Here is a 13,522-nt window from a genome sequence, read left to right as displayed (position 1 = left end):
ACAGCTGTGAGATGGGGGTCAGACCCCCAAGAGGGGTTATCTGAGCTGGGGGTTCAGATTCTGTTATCAAGGAGGGGTGATGGGGAAGAGACTTGTGCCAGCTTGCAGGTGAGGGGTGCACAGGTAAGCAGTTAATTAATTGCCAGTGAAATTATCAACTGCCACCCACTAAATAGAGGGTGGCAAGGGATAAATGCTAAATTATTGCCATGGCGCAAAGTTTCAATAAAAGAGGATTATAAAGGGTGGTGTTCAGCTGAGAATGGGGGTGCTCCCAGGGCTTTGGCCACTTTGAAGCAAGGGGAGATGGGTGCAGGGAAAGCATGGAGGAACCCCAGGTAGTGCTTAATTAATTGCCAGTAAAATTATCAATTGTCACTCATTTAATAGAGGATGGCGAGAGATAAATACTAAATTATGGCCATGGTGCAAAGTTTCAATAAAAAAGGATTATAAAGGCTGAGAGGGGAGCCTCCCAGGGCTTTGACCACTTTGGAGCGAGGGGAGATGGGTGCAGGGAAAGCATGGAGGGACCCCAGGTAGTGCTGAACGTCCCTGCAGAAGCTGAGGACAGCCAGCCCTGAGCTCCCACCCCTTCCCGGCACGGCAGCGCTGCGGGGCCGCCCTTCGCCTGAGAAAGTCTGGCTGGAAATCTTCCAAATCTTCCACGGGACACGTGGGGATCCTCCTGGAGCCTCGTCCCTTCCCCTGGGAATCTCCTCCTCGCTCCCAGGAGCGCGGGGGTGACTCATGGGCTGTCTCCGGTGCCGGGTGATGCTCTCCTGCCCTGGGCAGGCACCGACCTGCAGCAGCGCTGCCGAGGGACACCCGCAGGTGAGCGGCGTGGGGACCCCCTCTGCCGCGACCCCCGGCCCCGAGAGGGTGGGGAGGGCGCTGGGGAGGTGCCTGTGCCCAGCCTGGCACCAGGGCACAGGGAAGGAGGAATTTGGGGTGTGCGCGTTCCTTCAGGGAGGGACGAGAATCGGGAGTTCCGTGGCCACTCCAGTCCTGCAGGTGGGTGCATTGGAAGGGGATGTGTTCACCTCTCGGCGAAGGGGAATTTTATTATTTTATTGGTAGGCAAAATATTTGAGGAGATCCAGCGCCAAACGCAGCCCTGGCAGTCTTTGCAGGGCGCGTTTATCCGGCACACGCAAGCCGGGCTCAAATCGGCCACGCAGGTATCTGTGGCTGGTGAAAATCGGGATTTTTTGAATGCTCAGCCCCTCGGCATTGCAGGGGCTGTGCAGCCCCCCAGCCCAGCCCAGCCGCTGCCTCTGCCCTGCCGGGGGCTCCCCGGTGCCCCCTGGGCACGGCGTGGGCACACGGAGCGGCAGCACCGGGCGGATTCCAGCGGTGGGAGAGGACAGCGCAGCGCGGTGAGTCACGCCCCGGCTGCTCCTATTTGTTGTCTGCCTTGGCCAGGCTCGGAGACGTAGGGGAAATTAATAACAAATACCTGGGCAACGAGGCGGGAGCTGGGGCGGGATGGGGGCTGAGCACCGGAGGTGGCTGGAGGATGCTGTGGATGTGGCAGAAACCTCGAGTTGGTGTCAGGTGCCTAAAGTGGGGACGGTGCTTGGAGGAGACGTGTCACCTGGAGGAGGTCAGTGCAGTCAGTGGTGTCACCCAGAGCAGGTCTGTGCTGTCTGTGGTGTCCCTTCGTGCCAGCACAGGTCAGAGGTGGCCCCAGGAGCAGCGCTCAGTGCTTTGAGGCACACAGGGGCTCCTTTTGCTGCTGCTTCAGTGTCACTCTTGCACCGAGGTGAGAGGCAGGATTGTAGAAAAGGCAAAGAAGGCTTTATTCAAAAGAGTGGTATGATAGATTTTATTCTATTGGCTAACTAACAGAAACATCTTTCTTTACGCACTGTCTTTGAGAGGAACAGAAAAATAAAGTAGAAAAACACTACTTGCAAATTGTTTATAGTTAACAAGTTACCACATCTTTCCAGCTCCTTAAAACTTCTCACAAGCCGCTGTGAGAAGTTGTTGTTTCTCTCTTGCTGTTTCTCTCCCTCTGTCCCACGGCATCCACACTTCAGTGTCACGGTGTCTTCTCTCTCCCCAGGCTGCCTAACAGGATTGAGCCATGAACTGGGGTTGGTTTGAGGGGCTGCTCCGTGCTGTCAATGTCTACTCCACAGCCTTCGGCCGCATCTGGCTCTCCCTAGTCTTCATCTTCCGCCTGCTGGTTTACGTGGTGGCAGCCGAGAAGGTCTGGAGCGATGACCACAAGGACTTTGACTGCAACACGCGGCAGCCGGGCTGCACCAACGTGTGCTATGACCACTTCTTCCCCGTCTCCCACATCCGCCTCTGGGCCCTGCAGCTCATCCTGGTGACCTGCCCGTCCCTCCTGGTGCTCATGCACGTGGCCTACAGGGAGGCCAAGGAGGAGAGGCTCCGTGAGATCCAAGGGGACAATTACCGCCGCATCTACCCCAACCCCGGCAAGAAGCGGGGCGGGCTCTGGTGGACGTATCTGCTCAGCCTCCTCTTCAAGGCCTGCGTGGATCTGGTTTTCCTCTACGTCTTCTTCCACCTCTACAGGAACTACACCCTGCCGCGGGTGGTGAAGTGCAAGCTGCAGCCCTGCCCCAACATCGTGGACTGCTTCATCTCCCGGCCCACCGAGAAGAACATCTTCACCGTCTTCATGGTGGTCACCACCTGTGTCTGCGTGGTGCTGAACCTCATCGAGGCCACCTACTTGATTGGGAAGCGGTGTCATGAGTGCACGGAGATCGAAGGAGGGGACAGCAGGAGGAACAGCCATGACTACCCCATGTCCGGTGCCAACCCCGTGGGCACGGGCGGGCAGGTGTTCCATGGGGCTGACTACAAACCCCCCACGGCCACCACCCCGCTCACAGCCTCCTGTCCCAGCACGCTGCCCAAGGATGAGGCTGGTTCCTAGAGCTGCCCAGGAGAAAGCAGGAGCTGCTCACCTGGCCTGCAACTTCCTGGCTGCTCTTCTTCCTCTGTGCTCCAGGGTAGGAGCCCTGAGGGTGGCAGCACCCTGGAGTTGGGCTGTGCCCGAGGGGTCTCTGCCTCTCCTGTCCTGGGAAAGGCATTTACATCATCCTGCTGAATTTGGGGTAAAGCTGGGGCTGTAAAACACATTCTGTCCAAGGCAGTGACAGGCAGCTGTGAACTGACAGTGGTGCCCACACTCTGAGCCTGTACCAGCCAGGACAGACACCCTGATACCTCAGGAAACCCCTCTCCCTATCTCTCACCCCACATCAGCCACTCAGTGGGTGTCAGGGCCACCTCAGACTGATGCAATTGTCATTAATAACACTCATTAGTTGAGTGGGGACAAGAGCAGGTCCCGGGTGCTGCAGCCACCTCAGGCGTGAGGATCCAGCCAGGCAGGATGGATCTGTGGGCTGCTGGATCATCCTGCCTGGCCAGGGCAAAATACCTGAGCAAAACAGCCAAACTCAGGAGAGGAAAACACCCCAAGCATTGATTAAACAATGACATTAAATGGCAGAATCTGATCTCGTTTGTTGTTGTAATCCATCGCGTTCGGCTGTGACACGGGCGGTGCTGCCACTTCCGAGGCCATCGGAGCAGCCGAGCATTAGCTGGCATGAATAATTAACAATAATTTCATGGCAAATGCACTCACAAGTAACATTAACACTGAACATGCAGCTCGATCTGTTACTGGTTTTGCTCTGCTCCGAGGGTGTGATAATTATTTTTTCCACGAGCAGTGACAGTGCCAGCGCTCCCTGGCTCTGTCCCAAAGGAAGTGGCACAGGGGGTGAGGGGACACTATCGCTGTGTCCTTTATGTGACTGAGGCCATTCTCAGTGACAGATCATTGCAGTGATCCAGCTGAGACCCTCCATGGGCAAAACTGAGCTCTTTCCCACAGCTGGATGGGGCTGCTGGGGACAGGCAGGGCTGAAGGGAAGCCAAGAGCAGGTGGGGCTGCAGCACTGCTGGGACTGAACCAGCCACTGGTGAGGATGAGGATGGTGGAGAAGCCCTGGGGGGATCCTGGCCACCAGCACTGATCCCTCTGAGCCCCTTGAGTTTGGGGACATTTGGGGTCAGAGACACAGATTGATGAAATACATCTGCATTATCAGATTACAAATCAAATACATCAACACAGATGATGAAATAAAGAATTTTTTCCACTTCTCAGGGGAAGTTGTGCTGGCACTGCCTTGCTTCCATCCACTCCTGCTGCTGGATTATCCACCTGAAAGTTTTCTTTATGAAGTGCACAACGTCAGAGGACACAAGTTGTTCTTTGTGTGCGAGCCATTGCCCCGAATTAAAGAGCATGGGCTGGGCTGTTTGTTTTCCAGCAAGGTTGGCCACTCCTGCTCCAGGCTGGAGAGTGAAACCCCGAGGAGTTCCCCTGTGCAGGCACTAATGGGGACTGAAATGAGCCCCAGAAAAACCTCCCTGTCCCACCTCTGCACACCAAAGCACAGCTGGAGGAGATCCAGTTGCTGGATCCAGTTGTGGATGTTGTTGTGCTGTTTTGTCATGCCCAGAGCAAACATTGCAGAGCTCTGAGTGTCTTGCACCATCCAGGCTTGGGATAAGCAGCAGTCTGCCAGAAAAAGGAGAGCGTTCAGCTGCTTCTTTTGATATTGGTGCCAAAAATGGAGGTCTGGGTACTGGGATATCTCCTGGAATGCAGAGCCAGGACCAGCGTCAGCAAACCAGGGGGTGTGTCACAATAAAAGCTGAATATTTCCCAGATTTTGCGTCCTCACACAGGAAATTCCCTGTATTTGCTTGCGAGATCCCAGAAGACCTCTTAAATCTTGGGGTGGGGGAATTTTAAAGAAACTCAGCACTAACTGCAGCCCAGACAGGGATGTGGAGGGGACTGAGTGCACAGGTCAGGGTAAATTGACCTCCCCAGCTTGGGCTTCTTTCTGCCCTGGCCAAAACCTGCCTGTTTGCTGGGAACTGAGGAGAATCTCTCTGATTTATGTGCAGCCCTGGCTGCCAGCTCCCAGGCCCCCATGACTCCTCTGCCCCTGTTCTTGAGGGGGAGTCTCATCCCTGGGGATGTGGCTGTGGAGGGGGACAGCTGTTGGCAGGCACAATCCTGCCATGCTCCATTTAAGACCCTTCTAAAAAGGGTTTTATGTTTGAGCTTTTCCTGCTGGTTTGGCATCCACCAGCTCTACAGTTTGGGTTTTTCCTTTATGGAGGAGCCAAGGTTGGGCCTCCCTAAATCCCAGCGTTTACATCTGGCCCTGAGGCCTCTCAGCTGTGTTGGAGCAGGGTGGCACCAGGGTGACATGTCCTGGGCAGAATTCTGCCACGCTCCATTTAAGACCCTTCTAAAAGGGTTTTATGTTTGAGCTTTTCCTGTTGGTTTGGTGTCCACCAGCTCCACAGTTTGGGTTTTTCCTTCATGGAGGAGCCAAGGTTGGGCCTCCCTAAATCCCAGTGTTTACATGTGGCCCTGAGGCCTCTCAGCTGTGTTGGAGCAGGGTGGCACCAGGGTGACATGTCCTGGGCAGAATTCTGCTACGCTCCATTTAAGACCCTTCTAAAAGGGTTTTATATCTGAGCTTTTCCTGATGGTTTGGCATCCAGCTCTACTGTTTGGGTTTTTCCTTCATGGAGGAGCCAAGGTTGGGCCTTCCTAAATCCCAGTGTTTACATGTGGCCCTGAGGCCTCTCAGCTGTGTCGGAGCAGGGTGGCACCAGGGTGACAAGTCCTGGGCATAGCCCTTAAGCTCCCAAGTGCTGAGATGTGCAGAACCACGCTGTCACCTTTTCCCTGTGCCCACACTGGCAGCGGGGGCGCAGGGATGTGCCCCTTGACGGATTTATGGATTCACCCAAACACCCAGCTCAGCATTTCCAGCCCTGCAAAGCACGGAGCTGTTTCAGCTCCCCACCCAACTGCCTGAGGGAGATTTTCTGTCCATGCCAAATGCACCTGAACTCTCTCACTGTGACCACAAGGCCACTCCAGAAATTCCAAAACTGCAGGCAAGAGGCTGCCCAGGGGGATCCAGCCCCTCTCTCCACCTGGCCCTTACAGGGTTTGGCCGTGGGGCAGGGAGCAGCTGCCTCTGCAAGGAATCAGAGCTTCCAGTGCTTCTGGCACCTTCCCTCTCTCCAGGGTTTTCCAGCTAACAGCCCCCAGATTCCTGCTGAGCTCCTGCCACACCAGCTCTCTGCATAACATAGCTCAAATTCCTGATCTGGGCAGCTCCAGGGTCAAGGAAGGTTCCAGAGCCCCTGCTTGGCTCTCATCTGATATTGGAGTGCCCATGGCTGTCCACTCCTCCAGGCTCACCCCAGGCTGCCACCTAGGTTTGCTTTGGGTCTCCTGGGTTCCAATTCCTGTGTGTCCCCAGCCTGACAAACCCTCACTGGCTTTATTTGCCCTCCTGGAGACAAAAAGCCTCGGGGCAAGGGGCTCCTTGTCTGCCAGGAGAGCACGGAGCCAATCTCTGCAGGCAGGGAGGAAATTCCTGATCCGGGCAGCTCCGGGATCAAGGAAGGCTCCAGAGCCCCTGCTTGGCTCTCATCTGAGATTGGGGTGTCCGTGGCTGTCCCCTCCTCCAGGCTCACGCCATGCTGCACCCCCAGGCTGCCACCTGGATTACTTTAGGCTCTCATTCCATTGCTCCAGCCTGGCAAACCCTCAGTGGCAGTTTTTGCCCTCCTGGAGACAAAAAGCCTCGGGGCAAGGGGCTCCTTGTCTGCCAGGAGAGCAGGGAGCGAATCCCTGCAGGCACCAAAGCACCCCGGGGCTCCTCAGCCGTGTCCCCATGGGAGGGGTGGCCCTGGCCGGGTGCCGAGGCGGCTCCGGCACGGCTGATCGGCCCCAGGGTGTGCCGGAGGATTCCAGGGAAGCCTCGGGGCACTCTAGAAACCAGGGGAGGGAAGGGAAGCAGCATTCCTGCCCGGCTACATCGGCACAGGCATCTACCCATGGGATATCCGGTGGGATGGGGCTGACTCAGCCTCCTGGAAGCCCCCGGGGCTCTGGGGAGTGGGACAGAGGGACAAACCCCTTAGGGACACCCTGCAGGTCCCATGGGGGTGCAGCATGTGAAAAATGCATGTATTTTATGATTGGCTTTTCGCAAACATTCAAATGAATATTATATGTGTTGTGTTAGAAAGTAATGCCGGATTAATGCTCTGAAGTAGTGCGTTAAATATAGTTTTAGGTTATAAAAATTGTTAAAATAGAAACGATGCTATGTAAGATGCTTTGTTTAAAAGAAAGGACTCCCAGCGAGATAGCAGCCACAGGACACCTGAATCTTTCAGAGAAAAAGAATTTATTGCCCTCCTATCAGAAGAAACGAAATTCTTCCCACCTCAAAGGTGCTGTTAGGATTCGGAGGAAGAAGTTGATGATGACCAGACAGAATCCCGTGTTTGAATGGAATTTATGCATCATGTATGAATTGTATGAATATGCAACAGGCTATTGCTTTTAAGGGTTAATCCTTTGTTAATTTTTCGGGCTCGTGATGCCCAGAAAAAGGTACCCGGACATCTGTAACTCTTTGTTTTTATTGTCTCATATTGTCCTAGTCCAATTTGTCCAAATTGTTATTACTCTAATTGTGTTACTATATTTTTTAGCCATTTTATTACGATTAAACTTTTAAAAATTTTAAAAACAAGCGATTGGCGTTTTTCCCAAGCATCAGGCAGCAGCAGAGCAGGGTCCGGCTGCACGGGGACCCTGGTGCCACCCTGCTTGATGGCAAAGGTCCCACCTGGCCACACCGGCCCCGCCAGGGCGGTGCCTGCAAGTTCCTGTAGGTTGGAGATACCGATGAGCTGTTGCAAAACTATTACTAAGGCAAAATCATTTCAAAAGTGGGTTGCAATTGCGTAATCTGGGACTCTCAGCCCTGTTTGCTGGTGGGCCCGCAGCTGGGGCGCAGAGCGGGGTCCCTGGCCTTGCTGCCAGCTGGCAGAGCCCTGCAGGGATGGGACATCACCTGGAAGGAGTTTCCTGCGGAGGAATGCGTCTGTGCCGATCTCGCTGCGGGATCTGACCTGCCTTTTGTTGTTGGAGCCGAGCGTGTGTGTGCATGTGCAGCCAGAGCCTCTCCGGAGCTGTTTGCCAGACTCACCCAGTTGCTGGGAACCAAACCAACCACCCTTCCCCTCCCCTGCTCACACAAACCTGTGTGTGCAGGAGGGCTCAGGCTGGGAAGGAGCTTCCCTGATCCCATCCGGACACCTTCCTCTGGCTCTCCCACCTGGACAGGTACCTGCCGGGGCACTGGGTACTCTGGGGCTGCCAGGGTGGAGGGGGGACAGCCCTGCAGGGTAACGGGGGGCAGGTGGGAGCCGTGCTAAGGTGTAACGGGGTGCAGGTGGCTGCTGTGACAGTGGGGTCAGAAATGGGGATCCCAACATCACACAGTGCCGCATCGGGACCCCACAGGCCGTGCCAGGGGTGATGAAGGGGGATGGCACAGCGTGGCACCCCAAGGAGAGCAATGGCCACCCCATGGCCACCTCTGTCCCACTCCCAAAAGGGGCAGAGACCCCCTGAGAAAAGTGTTTCTGCTGAGTGTGCAGCCCAGGTGGGAGCAGGGCGCTGCCGGCTCCAACGCCCTGCGCCCACACGGGGCAGGACTGTGACGCAGTGGGTTGGCATCCCGGGGGCTGGCAAAGGTGCCGGGCTCTGCGGGAGGCAAACGGGCACTGCCGGCACAGCTGAGCACTCCTGAGAGCTGCCCCTGCTCTGCCTGGCTGCCACCCAGCACTGGGCAGCCCATGGGGGCTCACAGAGTGCTGGACTCACCCACTGCCACGGGGATTGGCACAGAGCTTGGCACAGAGATTGGCACGGAGATCTCAACCCCTTCCTGCCCCACGGCGGGTCCATGAGTGGAGCCAGCACTGGGCTGAACTGGGCACACAGTGCTGGGCAGGTGGGTTATGGGCAGGTGGGCACTGGGTTGGTCTTGCTGGCACCAGGGTTGGGGTTGTGGGTGAATTGGCAGGCTGGCACTGGGGGCATGCAGAGTGTCAAGGTTCCACCAGCACCAGCTTTTGGGGGCAAACAGCAGCTCCCCTCTCCCAGTTTGAAATCCAAGGGTTGGGTGGGAATGCAGTGATTGCTCCCCACCCTGACTCCCAGCCAAGGGTTTGCCAGGGAGGAAGATCTGGTTCCCGATGGGGTGGTGAGTGAAGGTGTGTGGGCATGGGCAGAGGCACAGCCCTGGCACTTGGCACATGGGATCCCAGGGACCCCAGCCTGGGGCCACTCAGCCCAGCCACCCTTCCTGGTGCGTCCCTGGGCCAGAAGTGTGGGAGCACAGCCTCAGCTTCGGGGCTTGCTGCGGGGTGGCCCTGGCCAAGCACAGGCTCCCACAGTGTTCCATGGGCTCCGGGCAGTGCTCCAGGTTCTGTTCCACCCCACAGCCCTGGGACACCGCAGTGCAGTGGATGAGAGGACCCTGATCACCAATCTGCCACCGTGCCCTGGCTATGCCCCGTGCTGGACACTCCCCACCACACAGCCCCCGGTGAGCGGGGAAGGAGCCTGAACCTCCTCCAGGTACGTCTTGGAAGGCACTGGGTGGGCAAGAGGCAGCAGCAATTCCTTAAAAGTGCTCTGTGAATCCCTTTGCCAGGGCAGACACCTTCACAGCCCAGAGGGTTGTAAAAACCACCTGGGTTTGTAAATCCAGGTGCAGTAAAGCTCCGGGTCAGGCTTAGCATGTCTCCCGGCTCACTCAGGGCAGCCCCAGGCTGAGCTGCTGAGCCGGTTTGGCCGTCGGCACCTCCGGCATTTCTGCAGGAGCAGAGCACTGGCCAGGGTGACATGGTGGTGACACACACAGACTGTGAGACACACAGACTGTGACACACACGGACTCTCACTTTCTGCAGCCCCACTGTCACCTCAGGTATTGCCTGTGAGACAGAAAACAGGTCCCTGGCATGTCCCAGCACACCAGCTGGGACAGGAGCAGCCATTTCCCCTTTGGCTGGTGATCCTGGCCTGCTCCAGCAGATCGTGCTGCCAGTTTGCACCAGCACACACAATCAGGCACGGAGCTGGTGGCAGGGACTTGGCCGGGTGGCTCATCCCTGACAGCAAAGGTTCTGTCAGAAGGAAGTGCAGAGGGATTGAGGAAGTGTAGAGAGATTATCACCAGGAGGGTGAGGATGGGCTTTACTGTCTGCAAGGGTGAAGAGCCCCCATCCTAGATGAGTGTAATGTGGTGAGGGAGAGGATTCATAGGATGGAGTACACTGCCAAGCTCGACATGGCTCACAGGAAGAGTAGGCCTAGGTTAAGTTCTGCTAAGGAGAATGGAAGGGGCAATGGGGTTCAGATTGAGATTGCTAGAAGTAAGGCTAGTATTGGAGTTGCAATAAATAAGATTGGGGAGGATGGTGGTGGTCAAATAGGTTCTTTGATAAATAGTTTTACTCCATCTGCTAGAGGTTGTAGGAGCCTGAATGGGCCAACAGTGTTTGGGCCCTTTTGGCCTTGTATGTATCTTGTATGTAAGTGATACATACACTTACATACATGTATGTAAGTGAGAGTTAGTGCAGCGAGAGATGTGCAGTGGGGTCTCCATTGCTCCCTCTGCCTCTCCAGGTTGGGTGACCCCGGTTTCCCTCAGCTGCCATGGATTGGAAAACGCTGCAGGGGCTGCTCAGCGGGGTCAACAAGTACTCCACAGCCTTCAGCCGCATCTGGCTCTCCATGGTCTTTGTCTTCCGAGTGCTGGTCTACGTGGTGGCGGCCGAGAAGGTCTGGGGCGACGAGCAGAAGGACTTTGACTGCAACACGCGGCAGCCGGGCTGCACCAACGTGTGCTATGACCACTTCTTCCCCATCTCCCACATCCGCCTCTGGGCCCTGCAGCTCATCTTTGTCACTTGTCCTTCCCTCCTGGTCATCATGCACGTGGCCTACCGGGAGGACCGCGAGAGGAAGAACCGGGAGAAGAACGGAGAGAACTGCCCCAAGCTCTACAGCAACACGGGCAAGAAGCATGGCGGGCTGTGGTGGACCTACCTGTTCAGCCTCTTCTTCAAGCTTGTCATAGAGATCCTGTTCCTCTACCTCCTCCACAAGATGTGGGACAGCTTCGATTTGCCACGGCTGGTCCAGTGCACCAACGTGGATCCCTGTCCCAACACCGTGGACTGCTACATCGCTCGGCCAACCGAGAAAAGGGTCTTCACCTATTTCATGGTTGGAGCCTCCTCCATCTGCATCGTCCTCACCGTCTGTGAGATCTTCTACCTCATCTTCAAGAGAGTTGTCCAGAGGACAAGGAGGTGGAGGAAATCCAAGCGCTCTGTCAGCTACAGCAAGGCCTCCGCCTGCCACTGCCATGTCAAGTCAGAGGAGAAGGACAGCAAGTCCCAGCCTAGGTGTGTGGCAGCCCTGACTGCTCTCTGAGGGGTGCAGGGGAGGGTGGTGGGGGAAGAATGTCCTGGTAAGTGCCAGGGATGGTTGGCACCACGGGTGACCACCAGACTCTTCAACCAGGACCTTGGTGGCTGTAAGGGGAGGGGGACACATCCAAGGGAACTCTCCTGCTTGGGACCACGGGCACATCTCTGGCTGTCCCAGTGGTGTGGACACGCTTGCTGGCAGGTTGGTGATGGCCATGCCTGAGTGTGTCTGTTCTTCCCACAGAGGAGAAGAGCTGTGACCTCACATCCATCCCAGCCGGTTCACATTCCCCTCAACTTGGCTTTTCCAGCCTGGCAAATCCCTGAACCCTCAAGAGTCAACCTGTGTGAAAAATTACTAAACCCAACAAAGTAATGTCCCTGGAGAGAGACCCACGGGTGCCTGAGCAGACACAGGTAAGGTAAGGGACACCTGGAGCTCTGCAGGTGGCAGTGCCACAAGCATGGACATCACAGCAGCACACAGATCTTTGTGTCCAGAGCTTCTCTTGGGTCCTGCTGCTCCCATGCTGGGTTTGAGTGCCCCCAGCTGGTGGCCAGCCAGGGCTGGTGTCACCCAGTGAGTGCCAGTCCTCCCAGCTCACTGTGCCTCACTCATGCACTGCTTTCTTTTGTACCAAGAAACCAAAGGAATTCTGGGCTCCGTGGCCAGAGCTCTCTTCGTGCACCCAAAGCAATGACAGAGGACCAGGGCTCCAGTCTGTTGGCAACTGTTCTGCTGGCCCAGTTTGTCCAGTTTGCTATTCCTCCCCCTTGGCTCACACAAGCACCAAGCCATGTCTTGCCCAAAAGCTCTGCTGCTTCCCTTGGTGCCTCTGTGTTCCCCCTCACCTCAGATGCACATCACACCCACCACAAGCTACAGATCCAAAAGTCCAATAAATGTCGTTTTTGGAGACACCAAAATCTGCTCTGCACACTGGAAACTGGGGGACTGGTGAGGGCAGAAGACATGGATGTGCAGAGGTTCCTCAGGAGCCTGCAGCCAGGTCCTTCTCATCCGCCTGAGCTGGGCATTGGCCGAGCCACAGCCGAGCTCACGTCCGCCCATTCCGCCTCTCCCAGCTTGTCACGCGTCGTTAAACTTTAATTCAGCAGAACCTCACGCTGGCCCCCAAGGAAATCAAGGAGGGATGAGCATCAATTATTTACTAAACCTTGATAAATATTACAATAAATAGAAATGATTTCCATTTAATCTCTCCTTAAGCAGCACTAGCGGAGGGTCGGCTGTTCCCAGCCCCGCTCAGCCCGCCCGCGTTTCACAGCCCCACTGGGGTGTGCTGAGACCCCCGAGAGCAAAACTCCGTCTGGAACTTGAGCGGGGACTTCCCGGCCGGGCTCTGGCGTGGTTCATCCCGAGAACCAGTGGGACGCGGGATCGCAGCTGGGCTCTGATGGGGCTCAGCCCGGGAGCCTGCGGGAAAAGGGATAGGGGCCAGGAACGGGTTGGGTTCATCCCGAGAACCGACGGGATGCGGGATCATAACTGGGCTGTGATGGGGCTCAGCCCCGGGAGCCTGCGGATTACGGGATAGGGGCCACGAACCAGTGAGGTTCATCCGAGGAACCGACGGAATCGCAGCTGGGCACTGATGGGGCTCAGCCCGGGACCTTTCGGGATACGGGATGGGGGCCAGGCACAGTGAAGTTTATCCCGGGGCCCATCCCGGGAACCGGCGGGATGCGGGACTCCGGTGGGGCTGGGCTCCGGTGGGGTTCAGCCCGGGAGCCTGCAGGGTAAGGGATAGGGGCCAGGAACGGGTTGGGTTCATCCCGGGAACCGGCGGGATGCGGGATCACAGCCGGGCTCCGATGAGGCTCCAGCACCACCCAGCGCCCGCCGCGCCGCACGGACCCTCGGGGGCAAACCATGAGCGCCGCAGCCGCGGTCCGGGCGGGTCGGGCAAGGACGGAACATCCCCGGGACACCGGCGGGGATCGGACGGAGCATCCCGGGGTCTCTGGCTCAGCGGTTTGCCCGGTGGCGGACACACAGCCGTAGATGAAAGTGTGAGAGGCACCCGAGCTTCCCACTGTTCCCCCCCAGCTTCGGCCCCGACGGCTCCGGCCGCCCCCGCCCCGCCCG

The 13,522-nt window shown here is 56.8% G+C and overlaps 2 protein-coding genes across 4 annotated transcripts; both read left to right on the top strand.

Moving 5' to 3' along the window:
• Positions 1 to 595: 595 nt before the first annotated feature.
• LOC102074553 (gap junction beta-5 protein) lies at positions 596 to 4,243 on the top strand. Its single transcript, XM_005492337.3, has 2 exons — positions 596 to 834; positions 2,072 to 4,243. The coding sequence occupies exon 2, from the start codon at positions 2,093 to 2,095 to the stop codon at positions 2,918 to 2,920; it is 828 nt and encodes a 275-aa protein (XP_005492394.2). The 5' UTR covers positions 596 to 834; positions 2,072 to 2,092; the 3' UTR covers positions 2,921 to 4,243.
• A 3,655-nt stretch (positions 4,244 to 7,898) lies between these two features.
• GJB3 (gap junction protein beta 3) lies at positions 7,899 to 12,616 on the top strand. Of its 3 annotated transcripts, XM_005492338.3 has the most exons (4): positions 7,899 to 8,245; positions 9,412 to 9,547; positions 10,604 to 11,388; positions 11,657 to 12,616. In XM_005492338.3, the coding sequence occupies exons 3-4, from the start codon at positions 10,634 to 10,636 to the stop codon at positions 11,670 to 11,672; spliced, it is 771 nt and encodes a 256-aa protein (XP_005492395.1). In that variant the 5' UTR covers positions 7,899 to 8,245; positions 9,412 to 9,547; positions 10,604 to 10,633; the 3' UTR covers positions 11,673 to 12,616. The 3 variants fall into 3 exon arrangements, with proteins under 3 accessions (XP_005492395.1, XP_074411824.1, XP_074411825.1); XM_074555723.1 differs by lacking the exon at positions 11,657 to 12,616 and having other exon boundaries at positions 10,604 to 11,416; XM_074555724.1 differs by lacking the exons at positions 7,899 to 8,245; positions 11,657 to 12,616 and adding an exon at positions 8,350 to 8,918 and having other exon boundaries at positions 10,604 to 11,416.
• The last annotated feature ends 906 nt before the right edge of the window (positions 12,617 to 13,522 follow it).

Source organism: Zonotrichia albicollis, chromosome 20 (genome assembly GCF_047830755.1).
Source record: "Zonotrichia albicollis isolate bZonAlb1 chromosome 20, bZonAlb1.hap1, whole genome shotgun sequence".
Classification (NCBI taxonomy): Eukaryota; Metazoa; Chordata; class Aves; order Passeriformes; family Passerellidae; genus Zonotrichia; species Zonotrichia albicollis.
Note: the sequence above shows the minus strand (reverse complement) of the source record. Positions and strands in the feature narration are given on the sequence as shown.